At 45.1% G+C, this 17,298-nt stretch overlaps 2 protein-coding genes across 2 annotated transcripts; both read left to right on the forward strand.

Moving 5' to 3' along the window:
* Positions 1-92: 92 nt before the first annotated feature.
* LOC103712364 (potassium transporter 5) lies at positions 93-10,537 on the forward strand. The gene is made up of 9 exons (XM_039133465.1): positions 93-1,344; positions 1,749-1,971; positions 3,028-3,276; positions 3,567-3,617; positions 6,961-7,221; positions 7,326-7,378; positions 8,627-8,741; positions 8,834-9,088; positions 9,229-10,537. Exons 1-9 carry the CDS (start codon positions 1,153-1,155, stop codon positions 10,302-10,304), a joined length of 2,475 nt encoding a protein of 824 aa, XP_038989393.1. The 5' UTR covers positions 93-1,152; the 3' UTR covers positions 10,305-10,537.
* A 1,513-nt stretch (positions 10,538-12,050) lies between these two features.
* On the forward strand, positions 12,051-13,007 carry LOC120113126. The gene has a single exon (XM_039133940.1). It carries the CDS (start codon positions 12,051-12,053, stop codon positions 13,005-13,007), a length of 957 nt encoding a protein of 318 aa, XP_038989868.1.
* The last annotated feature ends 4,291 nt before the right edge of the window (positions 13,008-17,298 follow it).

Below are 17,298 nucleotides of genomic sequence, written 5' to 3' on the forward strand. Positions count from 1 at the left end.
ATATGCACATAGGTACCCTGGACTGGAACAAAAACTTGCTGGTATTTCCAACTGAGAACGTGTACGCAGTATATTTCATCTACAATCTGCAAAAACCATAGGAGGTTTTGTTGTTTAGCATGATAATTCCGTCTCAGAAACAAACTTAATTATGTGCTGACTCCAACAAGAGATAATGGCACAAGCACAAGCTGACTAAAATGATAAAGAGTAACTGAAACTAGTGCCTTAATGTAGAAATTTATTATATATGCACTAATCTGATGCTTTTCAAGTCCATATGCCACAACAATGAAAAGGAATTGTGAGTTTCTTGCATTATAATGGTCATAAGACATACGAAAGATTGCTTGCAGGTAGAAAACCATGTTGAGTTGATCCTTGAGTGACAGTTTGTGGCTTTGTGCTACATAAAGCCTGTTGATGTCTTACCATATTAATAATGATATTTGTATATGCAGCACCATCGCCATATGTGATGCAACAAAAAAGTAGGAAAAAAAAATTCATCAGCAGAGCTGGAGGTGCAGGATTGGCATATGACTCAAACCAGCCAACACACCCATATATCTTTCACCTTTTTTCATTTTTCTCCCAGGGTAAGGATGCATTTTGTTTTTTTAGTAAAAAAATTGTAGGAGATCAATTTAACAACAACAGCTCTAGCATGAGTTGATACATGCATGCATTATGCATTTGCAGACAAGCTTGCAGGTATGCACAGCCAAGGACATAATTGCTGGATGCTTGTGTTTTGAGAATCTGCAAATTTCACAAGTTTGAATGAAGTGTATGACATCCAGCATGATGTTTCCTTGATCTTGACAGTTTGATTCAGATGAAAATTAAGGAGCTAAAGAAACTCAAATATAAGAAAAAACTGAAAATGGATATTAGGAGTGCTAATGCAGTATGGTATTATGTAAGCAATTGCCTGATGTTTTCAAGTCCAAAACTAACAATAATACAAAAGGCTATGCTACTTCCAGAAATAAAATAACCGGTGCATAAGAAGAAAGATTCAACGAATATACCACAAAGATACAAAGCTTTCAGCTGATATTTCAACAAAAATAACAACTCAGGATTAAAATATTCATTTTCCAGTAAGCCTCATGTCTCCACTGCCTATAAAGCCAAGGCAGGTGAAAGATGGCTCGAACATACAACAAAGTATCAGATATGGCTGATACAACATGTGATGATGGTGGCAAAGGAGCGAAGGTTAGGAAATCAGAAGATGCTTTGGAAGGACGAAAACCATCATGGGGAAAGCTTCGCCGTATCGACTCACTGAATTTGGAGGCAGAGAGAGTCTCAAACATCCGAACCCATGGTGCTCAGGTATGAACTTTCACTCATGTCCAACTTTCATATAATATCCTCATGAGAAAGAACTGTGACAACTTTCTTTACTATGCATAGATAAGCTTAGCTTCTAATGGTCTTGCTTAAATTCTGATCTTGGACAACCAATATGTTGTTGATATCATAACTAATGATAGACTTTGTCAAGCTTCACAAAGTAGAAACAAATTTATGCTGTTCATCAACATTAAGATTTGCTCCTTTGCTAAAGATAATCAAGAAGGTATAAAAATGTTTTCAACAGTGAAAAGAATACAAATTTTAGAGAAGAAATTGTCCATCTGTCTACCCTTTCAAATTCCTAGATGGATGGAGACGCTTACAGATGCTTTCCTTATATTTTTAAAGCAACTTCTTGTAATGTTTAACTTCTGAAGCAGATGGGTTGGAGCAGGACACTGCATCTAGCATTCCAGAGCATTGGGGTGGTGTATGGGGACATTGGGACATCACCGCTATATGTCTATGCAAGCACCTTTACAGATGGGATCAAAGAAACAGACGACCTCTTGGGTGTCCTGTCTCTCATTATCTACACTATGATTCTCATACCTCTGCTCAAGTATGTCTTTATTGTCCTGTGGGCTAATGATGGTGGTGATGGTAAGTCTATCTCTCTGGCTATTGTCTGGCTAAATTGCACAATATACCTGAAGATAGTCAGTACAGTATTAAAAAGCAAAAATAATTTGAGAAGTGCATGCAAAGAATTCTACAAATGTTACACTCACTTTGAAGGCACTGCAAGATGACAAAAGTCATCAAAAGAAGGAAAAAACTTTAGTAACAATTAATCATTAGAACAGTCTATAAAGATTATTACAGTGGACAAGTGATTACACATCCTCCCCAGGATTAAGGTATTGCCTATACCAGTCCTGCACTGCTCAGTACATACCATACCGGTCAGTGACCAGTACACTGCACTTTTCATGATGGTTCTACAGATGAAGCAACCTTGTTCTGATCCATTCAGACCTGTATCAACCTTGTAACACTCTGTACTGCTTGGTATATCTTTTTACATTTCCTTTCTTTCTTTGTTCATTTCAGCCATTCCATAATGTCCTCTGCAGATGCCATACCACCCCTGTACAGCAGTACATAATGTACCAGCTTGTGAGTGGTACAGGTCTATACCTTAATATTTTAAATCCTTGTTGAATCGTATAAACTCCAAAATACCATTCACCTTTGCCTTGACTCTCCTTCTGGTTTGTTATGTTTCCTATAAATTTGTTCCATGGTAGTGGCCTTGAGCATGAACCTCTAATATAGCAAATCATCTTGACATAAATTTTTTAGGCATATCTTGTTTCTTTGAAGGCAATATTACTGGCTCACTGGTTATTCACTTTTCCACTACCTTATTGACCGAATACATCCACATAAGAAACGATTAAAATCCATATTCTTGCTTAGAAAGGAGGTGAAGAAGCATTAGATTTAAGTATGATGCTTCTGAACTGCTCAGGAGAACAATTGCTAGGCATTGTTCTTCCAACTCTGGAAAATTCTCTCATATGGAGGATTCAATTTGTAGAAACATGTTTGTTCATAGAAGATACAAGCACATATAATGATAGTAAAAACAAACAGAGATGATGTTTTGACCATTTAAACTCACCAATCTTGACTTTTTTTAAAATACTCTTATAGGAGGGACATTTGCGCTTTACTCACTGATATCTCGGTATGCAAACGTGAGCTTGATTCCAAATCAACAAGCTGAAGATGCAATGGTCTCAAACTACAAATTAGAGACACCATCAACCAGAATGAAGAGGGCTCAGTGGGCTAAAGAAAAGCTGGAGGGCAGTACAGTGGCTAAGGTTGCGCTTTTCCTCATCACAATCCTAGGGACTTCAATGGTTATCGGAGATGGAGTCTTAACTCCATCCATTTCAGGTGAATAAGACAAATTAATTGAACTTATTCAAGTAATAAATGCAAATATTTTGGACTAAAACTTTCAAAAATAACGGTAACCAGAAAATTGGACAGAGAAATTTTTAAAGCTAGCAAAGCTATGGTTGATTGAAATTCTTATCTACATATCTTAGTAAAACTTTTTATCCTCTCATTTTCTCCTTCTTTTAACTAGACATTTTAGGAAATCTGATGGCCAGCATCAGGCCATCATAGATTTATAAACTAGCCACCAACAGAAATCAATTGATTTTTTGGGTGTTTTGCAGTGCTATCTGCTGTGAGTGGAATCAAGGAGAAAGCAGCCTCCCTGAACGAAGGTACATACTATGCAAATAAATGCACCAGACTCTCATGTTGCTAAATCTGTTTGAGAAGCATACTTAGTGAATCATAGCAAATTACATCACCTTGACAGGACTTGGTTTGCAATTGTTAGATGTAGTCAAACCAAAATGCTGTGTGCAGATGCATAACATTCTTAGAGTTTCTAAAGAACAACAATCTAAGAGGGTATTTACAGAAAGCCCATTATTCATGTTAGGGAAGTACCTAAACATGTTTATTTTCAATTTATGGCCATCAGGGGCAGGTAAAGAATTATATACCTTCAAAGTCAAGTGAATTGATTGAGTGAAAACTCCATCCATGCACTCAAACAACAGATGAGTTACAAATTAAACAGCAGATGAATGATTTATGGTGACAATTCATCTTACAAAAAGGTTGATAGATTCTTCAACTATTATCATGCAAAAGAAAAAAAAAAGATTCTTCAACTAGTATATGCCAATCATTCAATCAGGATCATATAAAATGTGGACTTGCATACTGGTCAGTACAGGTGTATTGCTCGACATATACCACCTGTACTGATCTATATCACTGTACCATGTCAGTGTGCCTGCCTTGCCTCCTACTGCCTTGTGTCTGTATGTAGGTATACAGGTCGGGTCGGACATAAACAGGTCAGATCAGATGTAGGTCGGGTCAGAACATCATAAACTGTACCCGACCTGTTTATTAAACAGGTCAGAAATTACAACCCGAACCTGTCATGTTTAATAAACAGCTAACCCTACCCGACATGTTTAACCTGTTTAATAAACAGGTAACCTGTTTGCAATGTTTAATATTCACGAATAAGGACGAAGTAGGGGGGGAAAAGGAAAATGAGAGCGAGGGATCGCAATGCGCGTACCTAGAGAGGGAATTGAGTAACGGAAACGACGAGAATAGAGACCAGGAAGAGATCTTGAAACGTCTTGGTGAAGGACTTTCGGGCAAGGGGAAAGTTAGGAATTCTTCTATCGACAATAACCAACAACTCAAAATATGGAATGAAGGAGAAGCTTGTGCTGCACTCCTTTCGCTTCTTTATCCTTTTGCCTTTGATAGTGGGTTAGACGAGGTACCAATTTCTTCCTTTCCTTGCAGTCTTTCGTTCCACCCTTTTATCCTTTTCCCCTCAGGTTCAGACTTCAGAACGCGAAATAGTGGCGATGCAAGCAAGAGTCTGAAAGGAAATAAGGGGTAGAAGAAAGTAGGAAGGTGAGACCACCACTAAATTTTATTTGAGTTCCAAGATCCCCAAGATCAAGAAACAGAGACAGAAAGAGACGACAGAAGGAAATCAGAGATAGCATGACCATACTACTAGCGGAGACGGGGAGAGAATGCACGGATAGGGCGGAAGGCGGAGGCCGTCGCCGTGGACAAGACAAGACAAGACAGTCTGCCGTTGGAGACCAGATTAGGACTCGCGAGATGATGAAAAGCCCCAAGAAGGCGGAAGCGACATCCCAGGACCCCGTCGAGTCGCCGCGGTCACCATCGATGGGGAGGCAGAAGTAGTCGGCAAGGGGGAGGAGAGGGCCGAGGCGGAGGTCCGGAGGAGAGAAGAGGGGAGAGGGACGCTGAGGGCATAGAGCTCGGGCAGCGCCATTGGACAAACCCTAACCCTAAGGAGAAGTCGCGGACGGTGGACCTCGCGCTGAAATCGGGCCGAGGCGGGGAGTTGGGCCAACCATGGGCCTTATCTTGTAGGTTGTGGCCCTTATCTATCAACCCAACAGTTAAACAGGTTATACGGTTAAACGGATTAGACATCTAAAATCTATATTTGACCTAATTAATAAATAGGTTTAACGGATCAACCTGTTTACGATCCGAACCTGTTTAGGCCAAATCCGAACCTGTTTATAACGGGTCGAACACGGGTCGGGTTGGCGGGTCGGGTCATATTTTGCCACCCCCTGGTATATGCAATATGTCGTGCATTAGTCACCAACAAGCAAGGACCATATCTTATTACTTTAAACCTTATTAAGAATCAGTCAAAATGTACCAAAATAACAGAATTTAGAAAAGGTCCAACAATATAACATGCAAGTCCTATAACTATAGGCACTTGTTACCAAAACTAACTATACGCACAGAATTCTAGTCTTGTGGATGTCATAAGTAGGCTACGCTGAAATCTCTCAATAGGTAAAACTATCTGCTTAAAGCACATGAAAAGCAACTGGGAACTATATGGCCTAAAATTGTGCCCTAGACATGGATGTTATTCCTTTTATCAAATTTTGCATTCATTTCTTCTTCAACTATATCATTTTCCAAGGAGGAATCTTGAGGAGTTGCTTACCAATTGTGTGAGCTTAAAGTGCAAAAGATCTCTATTTTTGCCAACTAGCCATCTAGTTTTCAAATTCAGAAACTGAACACCGATTCACGTCCAATTCATAGAAGCCTTGTGTCAGATTGGGAGTTAGTCAATGGATGTTTGCGAAATTAAACAAGCCATAACATGATAGATAAAGGAGAGCAAATGTAGATAAGACGTTTCCTTTGGGTTAAAGAAAGTGATGATGGAATTTAGAGCATATGATAACCTTATGGCATCCAGGACTTCGTATCCAAATTAGTTATCTTTAAGATCCTCATTGAAAGCTCTTTTGTTTTTTTGAAAAAAAAACCCTCAAGAGTTAGCTAAGATTAACTAATCCGTCTAACTTTAAATTTCACAACTGTTCAAGTGGCATGGTCGGCGGAACCATTCCGAACTATCCAATTCAGAGCGTACAGAGCCGTACCGGCGGCGGACTAGGATGGTTTCGACAACCAAAATGAGAATCCAGCGACAGAGAGGGAGAAGGAGAAGGAAAGAGAGGAAAAGAGAGAGAGAGCAAGGGAGGAAGGAAGAGGGAGAGGAAGGAGAGAGAGGGAGGTGGAGGCTGGCCGACGGAGGGGCGGGGAGCCACCACGCGGAGGAGGGGCTCCGCCTCCGGTTTTCGTATTCCGTTCGAAACAGGAGTCCCAGAGGGGGTCCATTTTTATTTTTACAATTTTTAAGTGAAAGTCGGACCCCTTGCCGACTTCATTTAATCAAGTCTTATTGCAAATGACATAAAATAACGATACTATTCAAGAACATCAAGTCTCATGAATTAGCTCTAGAGTGTCGGACTATCAAAAAAGAACATTAGTGGGCATAAGAGGATAATTTTATAAAGCTGCAGCTACAATATCTTCTAGGACTAACTAGTAATGAAAACTCAAATTTTTGTTTGTATTTTTTCTGTTCAGCCTTCCTACTCTTTCCAAGTAGTGCAGTTCAACTTTCACTAACTTCTAATCTTTTTGTTTGTTCTTCTTCTGCAGGGAGCATTGTCATAATTTCCATAGCCATCTTGATCGTGCTGTTTTCTGTTCAACGTTTCGGAACAGATATAGTTGGTTATTCGTTTGCCCCTATCGTGTTAATATGGTTTAGCTTTATTGGCGGTATTGGACTCTATAACTTAATCAAGTACGATTTGGGTGTTTTGCGTGCGTTCAATCCAAAATACATAATAGATTATTTTAAAAGAAATGGAAGAAAGGGATGGGTCTCTCTTGGTGGCGTTGTGCTCTGCATTACAGGTGAATGGGTGATTCTATAATCGAATGATTAGTTCTCATAATGGCTTTTTTGGCTTTTAACCTGCTTTTTCCATTTATGTACTAAAAATACCTGTATGAAACAGGAACGGAAGCAATGTTTGCTGACCTGGGTCACTTTAATGTCAGAGCCATTCAGGTATTGGCATACATTTCCTTTTTTCCTTTCACAGTATCAACTAAGTCTGACAAAAATTGTTGAGGCGAACATAGCTGCAAGTGTTTTATATATTCATAATATCACATACCTTTCAGCATGCTTTACAAGTTCATGATTTTATTCTCCTGTAGTTTGTATGAAGCTTTTTTCTTAAAAAAAAAATTAGGGGACTCCCAGGGTGTTACTCCTTTACACCTTAACCATATCTGTCTCCTCTAAATATTATCTCAGAACCCTCACTAGAATATAGTCACTATTTCTTTTTCCTTTTTTTTTTCTTCTTGAGAAACCAGAATCCAGTCACTAACACGATAAAGAAAGTTGGAGTTCGACCACATGGCAAGAGTTTGGTTTGGGTTAATGGGCAAAGTTAACCCCCACACTCTGACTGCCCACAGGGTTTTTGGATGACATAAAAGGGTTCATTTGTTCACTTAGCAACGTTCCCATCTGTATGAGCCTTGATTAAAGTGCCACATGTAATTATTTTAGTAGCAGTAAGTTTTCATGTCCTTAGTTATTTACATATTGGAACTCACTTATTTTCGGTTCAATTTCTTTTCTGTTAAGTTGTCAAGACTGTTTGCCAGTTTGATACCTATTCTCCTTTAACTTGGTGCTAGTAGACCGTGCTCTGTCAACCGTGAAATACACTAAATAATTTATAATTTTGAAACCTAGAAAATAAACACACTAAATTGTGGTTTATACTAATTTTCAACTTCATTATATTGTGTAGCATGCCTGTTAAGGAAATATAATAAGCCTTAAAGGACCAATACAAAGTCCTTGCAACTTATGTCCTAAAGTCCCTGGGGATGGAAGCCAAACCATTTTAGCTTTGTAAACTTCGATGTCAAGTGCCTTTCATCATAAATATCTCCAACAATGATCACACCAGTAATATTTCAAAAATCTTAGAATGGCTTTATGTGACTGAACTCAAGGCCTCTCCATGAGACAGGTGGGTGTCAGCTGCTTGGGCTATGTCCCATCAATTTCTATATCTTTTACTACAAAATATGGTATACTACATGTATGTTTCACTTTGGCTTGCAGGAGTCTTGGCTCATTTATTTTTATGCATACTGCTGACATGCTTTATGTTAAAGTTGCCAAATTTTTTACTAGCCACATAATTTACCTGAAATCCAAGGTTTAGAGATTGTTTATATTGGTTTGAGTAACTTGAATGATGCCAATAACAAAATCTCTTCCAAATTACAGATCAGCTTCTGTTTTGTTTTGCTCCCAGCAGTATCACTAGCTTACATTGGGCAAGCTGCATATCTTACCAAATTCCCAGAGGAAGTTGCTGATACTTTCTACAAATCAATTCCAGGTAAGACATCTAGAGCATCATTGGCAGCACTTTCTACAAATCAATTCTGGCTTATATACAAGTCATAAAGGATTTTCTTAAATTGTTTGCAGGTCCACTATTCTGGCCAACATTTATAGTGGCTGTCTCTGCTGCCATCATTGCTAGCCAAGCTATGATATCAGGTGCCTATGCGATCATATCACAGTCACAAGCTCTAGGATGCTTCCCAAGGGTTAGGGTTTTCCACACTTCTCCGAAATATGAAGGGCAGGTGTATATTCCTGACATAAACTATGCACTCATGATTGCCTGTGTAATAGTAACGGCTAGCTTCAGAACAACAGAAAAGATCGGACATGCCTATGGTAAGTATAAAAGGTCATATATTTGTCATAAAAATTATCTAACAAGTATTTATTCTGGTTTATAAAGGAAAATTTGGATTCCTGAAGCTATATAGAAACTTTGCATTACATCTATAGGATCATTATATTTCCCCATGCAGGAATTGCAGTGGTTACTGTAATGCTCATCACAACATCCATGGTCACACTCATTATGATTGTCATATGGAAAACGAACATTTGGTTGATTATGCTGTTCTTCTCAGTGTTCAGTGCAATAGAGATCCTATATTTATCTTCAGTCCTATACAAGTTCACAGCTGGCGGATACCTACCACTAGTCTTCTCACTTTTCATGATGCTAATAATGGGTACATGGCACTATGTGCATGTAAAAAGATACAAGTTCGAGCTCAAACACAGAGTCTCAAGTGATTACATAACACAATTATCCTTCAAACAAGATGTAAGAAGGTTACGAGGGGTTGGATTTCTATACTCTGAGCTCGTCCAAGGTATCCCACCCATATTCAGCCACTTTGTTGAGAAAATACCCTCCCTTCATTCTGTTCTTGTGTTTGTTTCAATAAAGCACTTGCCAATCAGTAGAGTGGAAATGCAAGAACGCTTTCTTTTCAGACAAATTGGACCAAGGGACTACAGAATGTTCCGATGTGTGATACGCTATGGATATAGAGATGTTCTGGAAGAGGCCAAGGAATTTGAACTATTGCTCATTGAACAACTGAAGCAGTTTATCCACCATGAGTACTTCTTTCTCGAAAGTGGACCTGCTAAGCAAAGTGATCCACTGCCTGAGGCAGCAAACCTTGCAAGCTCGGTGCTTGAAACAAGTGAAGCCAAGCCACAAAGAACAGGATCATCCACAGTGCACGTCGAGGAAACATTGAAGCCACAAAGTTCACCTAATGTCTCTTCAAGATCGATCCATTATGGCATCAGCAAATGCTCAACAAACTCTTCTGGCAGAATTGCGGCCGCACAGATTCTGTCAGTTGAAGAGGAGAAAGAGTTTGTTCAGAAAGAAATGGAGAAGGGGGTGGTTTATCTATTGGCAGAAGCTGAAGTTGTAGCAGAGAATAATTCCTCTATTATCAAGAAATTAGTTGTCAACTACATCTACGATTTCATAAGGAGAAACATCAGGCAGGGGGAGAAGGTTTTGTCAATTCCACGGGGCAAGCTGCTCAAGGTGGGAATGACATATGAAATCTAGATTGTCCAAAGAAGCTTCATTGTCACAGTATTATCCAGATAATGCCCCCCTGGATTCCACAAAAGCGTGATCGTTTATGGCATACTGTTGGCTGGAAAAGCCAAAAACTCTTGTAAGAATAAATTACCAGAATATATGTGAAAAGAACTCGAGCACACAAGCAATATGCTTCTGTATGTTTTGGACTCCTAAGGTATAATATAGAGATTAAGAGGCATGCATTTTAAACATATGAAATCTAGGTTCTATTCTAACGAGATTCATAATCACCTGTATCATCCACATAATAGTCTTCTTGTAATCCACAACAAGGTTAGCATTTTATGGTGAGGTGATGATGGATTGGCTGGACAATATAAAGCTCAGGTCATTTACCATAAATCCATGGGAAGAGAAGTCAAGCACATAATACAATTTGATTCTCTTATTCTGGACCATAAATTCTCCAATCTGCCTATATTTGCTTTATAAGAGGGGGCAGGCATTCTAATATGTTTGAGAATACCTTGGATCAATATTGTCTATTTAGCTTTCCTTTTAATTCATCTACCATTTATACCAATGATGAAAGAAAAGACCTATGTCTTCTTTTCAAATATTTAATCTTTGCAAGTATTTTTTTATATTTTAAACTAAAAAAAGGGTCCAGAAAGCCCAAGGCCTGGCTTGAGATCCGGCCCGAAGCATGAGTAAGTACCAATCTCGAGACTCGAGCTTGGAAAGGAGGCCCGAAGGCCGGGCTGGGCCAGGCTCGGGCCTCACTAGTTTCAGTTTTCTCTTGAGTTGAGCCCGACTCAAACCCAGCCCAGCCTGCCCATGGAACAGGTTTAGTATACCCCAATACCAACTCACGGTTTACCAATATAGTTTGGTTTTTCAATAATTATCACCGAAACATTTCACAGCTTCTTGCTCCTAACATGCTGTGCAGCTCATTTTGATCAGCGCCTGCATGGGAAATTAGCTTTCCATTCGCCAAGTAGTGATCTCAGCTTGCATGAGAAAAATATCGACCAAAGCATCAAAAGCAAAGCAGCAGGTATTTCTGCTATTGATCTCAGCAATTATAAATTTTGAGGCTTACACTCTTTCCATTTGCATTTCTCTAAAGTCTAAACAGCTCAACTGTTTCTATCAACCGACCAAAATGGGTAAGCGCTCCATCAATTCTACTCAAACAAGCCATAATCCTTCCGAAGCATTACATCAAACAGTTTACAAGCCTTGCGTGCATAAACGTGAGAGAAGATTCTTGTTGAAATATACGAAGGAAAAAAGAAATCACTCAAATGAAAAAAAATTCTTGACGAACTACTAAACAAGCTTCAGGGTCAGGAATTTACCTTTCGATATATGCGTCGGATCGTGAAGAGAGATCGCTTGCTCGAGGGATAACCTATGGCGGGATGGATGAGCCCATTTGCGTCCACGGGTGCTATCGACCTATTGTATAGTATCGGATCCGGTTTCTACTAAGTTCGGATCCGGATTCACAGAGAATTCGTGTCTTTTTTATGTTCAAGGACAATCTAGCCGGTTCCAGGCATCCAGGTCTGATAATTCAAAATATTATTGGGTCTTTTTGCATCAATCCTTCTCCTCCATGAGTTAGTAGCAGTAAGGGGCTCTGTGGGACCGAAGCTGGTGAGCGGGTGAGCGGGTGAGCGGGTGAGCGGGTGCTTTGAGATTTGTGTTTGGGGGGGTGATCTCTCGAGCATTTCGCCAAACACCTGCCGGCGGGGTGTTATGGCCGAAGCTGGGGGGACGCCGGTGCTGGGGAAGGAGGGAGCACAGAGGAAGCCATCCAGTGGGAATGCAGCCAAGCGCCCGTCGTGGGCTGAAGTGACGAAAGGCGTCCCGAGGCCCCCGGTATGGACCTGCCACCGAACCCCTTCGCGTGAGCTGGAGGAGCTGCAGACCCGGTTCCCGGAGGTTGTCGAGGTGCCGGAAGAAGAGTTGGAGGAGGTGCGGTCCGAATGGAGGAGTACCACTGTCCTCGTGAGGAGCCTGGGTAGGAGTTTACCGGCCGATTGGGTGGTGAAGGAGATACGGCGAGCCGGGAAGCTGGATTATGACGCCGAGTGCTTCACCTTGTCGGAGGGTGTCATTGCCATCAGGTTCGCCAACGAGATCGACCGGGAAGCTGCGATGCGGAATGGTCCGTGGATGGTGGCGGGACAAGTTCTCGCCATGGACCGGTGGCGGCCTAGCTTTGTTCCGAAGCCCGGGTGTTTCGGACGGGTGGTGGTCTGGCTACGGCTCCCCAGTCTGCCGATGGACTTCTGGAAGAAGGAAGCGATTTTCAGGGTGGCGGCGAGGGCCGGTACCCCCTTGGCGCTGGATGGATTCACTGAGCAGAGGCGGAGGTATGGCTACGCCAGGGTGAAGGTGGAGCTGGACGCCTCTGCTCCGCTTGTGCCCGGAACTTGGGTGCGGGGGAGCTCGGCGGATGGAGGGGCTCCTTTCTGGCAGGGTTTTGTTTATGAAAACCTGCCAGTGCCGTGTGCTAGATGTGGACGAATAGGCCACTCGGCGGTGGGTTGTGTGTTTGTGCCTCCGGCGGAGGGGAGGTTGAATCCGGAGAAGGTAAGTGGTGGGTCTGAGGAGGCCCGCGATGGGATAGACGCCTCGGAGAAGCCTATGCAAGCGGAGACAGGGGGGACCGATCCCGGGAGGCAGGGGCCTTTGGTCCATGGTTGGTGACGAATCGGATTGGGCCAACCTCGTCGGCGTTCCGGAAGAAGGAATCCCCGCGCCCTGATGCTGGGAAGGCGGCGGGGCTAGCGGCGTCCGGGGCCGGTCCGAGCCGGACGGGGGACGGGCCAGCCTCTCCGATCGACCTTGAAGGGTGGCAGAAGCCATCCAAGGTGGCTCGTCGGAGGACGCCGGAGAAAGACGTGTCGGAGGCGGGTGCGAGCCGGCCGACGGGTGGACCGAGTCAACCTGGTGCGGGTTCCGGGTCGGATGCTGAGTTGACTCAGGACTCGGGCCGGGTGACTCCCTGTGTGGGCCGGCTTGAAGAGCGGTCCAACGCCAGTGGGGGTCTTCGACTGGGGGGCCCAACTCAAGGCCCGATGAAGCGTTTCAGAAGCCCGCCCAGAAGAGCTGTGGGCGCTGGCCTGTCTACGGGCGGCTCGACGATCTCGGGTGAGGGGAAGACCCCTGTCCAGGCGAAGGGCCGGAGGCCGGCGGTGTTCTTCCGGCAGAGGAGCCGGAGCTCGCCTCCGCCCCTCGCGCCTGTTGGTGAACGACCCCCCCGGGTGGACCAGCAACCGGAGGGCGATGACGTGCGGCTGGAGCCGGCCGCGAGCACAGGTGGCCGTCTGGCGCGGTCGTTGTCGTTGGCGGCGGACATGACGGAGCTGGGCCGGACGACGGCGCAGACGATGGCTTCGGGGGAGGTGCTGACGGTGTCGACCGTTGTGGTTAGCGGCACTGGGAGTGGATCGGATGGGCAGGTGACCCCGGCTCCGAAGGGGAACAGTCCGTGCCATATGGCACGGGTGTACAGTGAACCAGAAGCTTCAATGGTGAAGGGGAAAATGGTGGCCTCTGATGCTGGGGAGCTGGCTCTAAAATGTGGCGGAGGGAAGGACTCTTCTGAAGGTGTAGGGAAGGGGGGGAGACTGGCATAATTGGCACGAGGTCGGTGGACGGGTTGTGCCATATGGCACAGGGCAACAGTCAGCATCCTCAACTTCTTGCTCAGCTTATGGCTTCGGCAAAGGGGATGCGAAGTGACTCACTAGGAGGTGCAGAGTTCATGGATGAGGATGCAGGGGGTAGCCACAGCTCCGGAGTTGGGAGCTGTGCGGGATCATTGGGTGCTTTATGAAGATCCTACTATGGAACTGCCGGGGGGCGGGGAAACCCTCCTTTGCTCCGGCTTTTCGTCGGTTGGTGCAACAGCACAACCCGGAGATTTGTGTGCTATTTGAGTCTCGGCTATGTGGCAGTAGTTTGCAGAAGGTGAGAAGGGTGATCCCACGAGCGTGGGGCTTCTATGCTGTGGATTCTCAAGGATTGTCGGGAGGTATCATCGTCACATGGGATTTGGGTCGATGTACATTGGGGTGTTTTAATGTTTGCTCTCAAGAGGTGATCTTGGTGATTTCTGAGGGTAACAGGTGTCCTTGGGTTCTCTCAGCAGTTTACGCCAGTACTGATTATAGGGTCAGGAGGACACTTTGGGAGGAGGCTACGCGACTGATAAGCCATGGTCACCCTATGTTGGTAGCAGGAGATTTCAATTGTATTGTGGATGCTTCGGAAAAGTTGGGGGGGAACCCTTTCACTCTCAATAGGAAGATCAAGGAATTCCAGGATTTTCTCACTGCCAATGGTTTGATTGACTTGGGCTTCTCAGGGCCGAGGTATACATGGTGTAACAATCAGCAGGGGCGGGCCCGAGTATGGGAGAGATTGGACAGAGCTTGTGCTACAGCTGGGTGGTTTCAGTGCTTCCCGGACCATCATGTCAGACATCTGCCGAGGATTGCTTCGGATCATCATCCATTGCTGGTGAGTACTGAGATATACACTCCTGTTCGCCCCCCTTTCAGATTTGAGAAGTTCTGGCTTAGCTATCCACGTTCTTGGGAGATGGTGAGGGAGGCGTGGTGCTCCCCGGTTAGGGGTGATGCTATGTATCGGGTATCCCGAAGGTTGGAGTTGACTAGGCGGAGGTTGAGAAGGTGGAATCGGGAGGAAGTGGGGAACATCTTTAGGAGGGCAGAGGAAGAAGAGGAGGCCATTTCCAGACTTCAGGTTCAGGAGGCACAGATGGGAGGTTTATCGGAGGTTCTGATGGGGGAGCTTAGATCCCACTTGGCATTGCATGACTCCCTTCTCAGACAGCAGGATACACTATGGAGACAGAAGTCCAGGGTACGGTGGATTTTGGGGGGGGACCGAAATACAAAGTTCTTTCATCAGTCCACGGTGATTAGGAGGAACCAGAACAGGATCAGAGCTATCAGGGGTGCGGACGGCCAGGTATCTGATGACCCGGTGGTTATCCGGAGGATTGTTGAGTGCTTCTTCAGAGCGAGGTGGACGGAGCAGAGGGGAGAGGGGGGTCGAGTGGAGCCGCCGGTGCCGGGAGTGAGGGTGTCGGGGGAGGAGGCTGCTGAGCTGACTAGGCCGGTCTCGGTGGAGGAGATTCGGGGGGCGGTTTGGTCTCTTGAGGGGGACAGGGCGCCAGGGCCGGATGGCTTTCCACCGCTCTTCTTCCGTAGGTACTGGAGGATAGTGGGACAGGATGTGACGGCGGCCATACAGCAGTTCTTTACTTCAGCAGTGATGTCCTCGGATTGGCAGCGGACTTTCATTACCCTGATACCGAAACGGCAGGATGCCTCTGAGCCGGGTCACTTTCGACCGATTAGCCATTGTACCACTTTGTACAAGGCTACGGCGAAGATTCTTGCTGTCAGGTTGAGGGATGTTCTGCCGAGGTTGATCAGTCCGGAGCAGGGTGCTTTCATAGGTGGTCGGAGTATATCCGACAATGTGATGATAGCCCAGGAGTTCATGTTTGATTTGGAGAGGGCTCCGATGAGGAGAAGCTTGATGGGAGTCAAGCTAGATATGGAGCGGGCCTATGATAGGATGTGCTGGGAGTTTCTATATCAGTCCCTGCTGGGGTTTGGTTTTCCTGGGGTGTGGATTCAGTGGATCATGGGCTGTGTCAGGACTCCCTCTTTTGCCATCTTGGTGAATGGCACGCCTTCTAGCTATTTTGTGTCTACGGGAGGGCTACGACAGGGGTGCCCCCTATCCCCTTATCTGTTTATTCTATGTGCGGATGCACTATCCAGAGCTCTGCATCAGGTTGTGCTTGCCCAGGAGCTGGAGATTTACAGGCCCGCGCTGGATGCCCCACCGATTTCACATTTGCTCTTTGCGGATGACTGTCTGCTGCTAGCCCGTGCGACGTGCCGAGATGCTTTGGTTCTTACTAGAGTCCTTCAGGACTATTGTGCTATGTCTGGTCAGAGAGTCAACTTTTCGAAATCTGCTGTGTGCTTTAGCCCATCGACCAGACAGGAGATGAGACATTCTATTAGGGAGATCTTGGGGATAGGTGAGCAGGATGGCACGATGAGATACTTGGGAGTCCCGCTCTCTGGCCGGCGCTTGCGTGGGGGTGACTGTTCCTATCTGGAGACCAGCATTAGGCAGAGGTTGGAGGGTTGGCAGATGCGTTCTCTATCTATGATGGGGCGGATTACTCTGGTTAGGTCAGTTCTCTCCTCGATTCCTGTTTATTTACTTTCCCATTCTATTACTCCAGTGTCGACCATGAGGAATATTGAGCAGCTGGTTAGGAACTTTATTTGGGGTAGGCAAGGTGGTAGAGGTGGTATTCATTTGCTGGCATGGGAGGTGGTGTGCCAGCCTACCAGATGTGGTGGTTTAGGGGTGCAGTCCCTGTTGGTGCGGAGGGAGGCTCTAGCGGCACGCCATGCAGCTAGGTTTGTTATGGAGCCCGATAGTTTGTGGTCCTCACTGATGAGGGCCAAGTATGGCGTTCTGGGGCCCGGAGTGCGAGCGACCCGTTCTCATTCCCCGGTGTGGAGGGAGATGTGTGCTAGAGCTGGGGTGGTCCTTTCGGAGATCAGATGGGCGATTGGTGATGGACGCTCTATTGATATATTGGAGGACTGTTGGGTGACTGCAGTGCCGATCAGTCGCATGCCGACCATGGTGGATACGGTGCGATTAGCAGGCCGGAGGGTTAGCGACCTGTTGGACTCAGAGGAGGGTAGGTGGAGGGAGGGATTGATCCGAGAGGCGTTTGGGGCTCAGTTGGCTGAGACGATTTTGGGCCTCCAGGTGCCATTTCAGGGGGAGACTGACAGGTTGGTCTGGATGCCGTCGGGCCGATCACAGGTGCGAGCCAGGGACCTTCAGGCTTTGTTCAGGGGGGAGCCAGCGAGAGTGATTGAGGGAGGTTGGATCTGGCGGATGAGGATTCACCCGAGGGTTGCGC

This window comes from Phoenix dactylifera, chromosome 14 (genome assembly GCF_009389715.1).
Source record: "Phoenix dactylifera cultivar Barhee BC4 chromosome 14, palm_55x_up_171113_PBpolish2nd_filt_p, whole genome shotgun sequence".
NCBI lineage: Eukaryota > Viridiplantae > Streptophyta > Magnoliopsida > Arecales > Arecaceae > Phoenix > Phoenix dactylifera.

Coding starts and splice junctions, on each gene's coding strand:
- LOC103712364 (XM_039133465.1), top strand. CDS start 1,153: ATGGCTCGAACATACAACAAAGTATCAGATATGGCTGATACAACATGT. Junction 1,345..1,748: donor TCCGAACCCATGGTGCTCAG/GTATGAACTTTC, acceptor CTTCTGAAGCAG/ATGGGTTGGAGCAGGACACT. Junction 9,089..9,228: donor AAAGATCGGACATGCCTATG/GTAAGTATAAAA, acceptor TTCCCCATGCAG/GAATTGCAGTGGTTACTGTA.
- LOC120113126 (XM_039133940.1), top strand. CDS start 12,051: ATGGCCGAAGCTGGGGGGACGCCGGTGCTGGGGAAGGAGGGAGCACAG.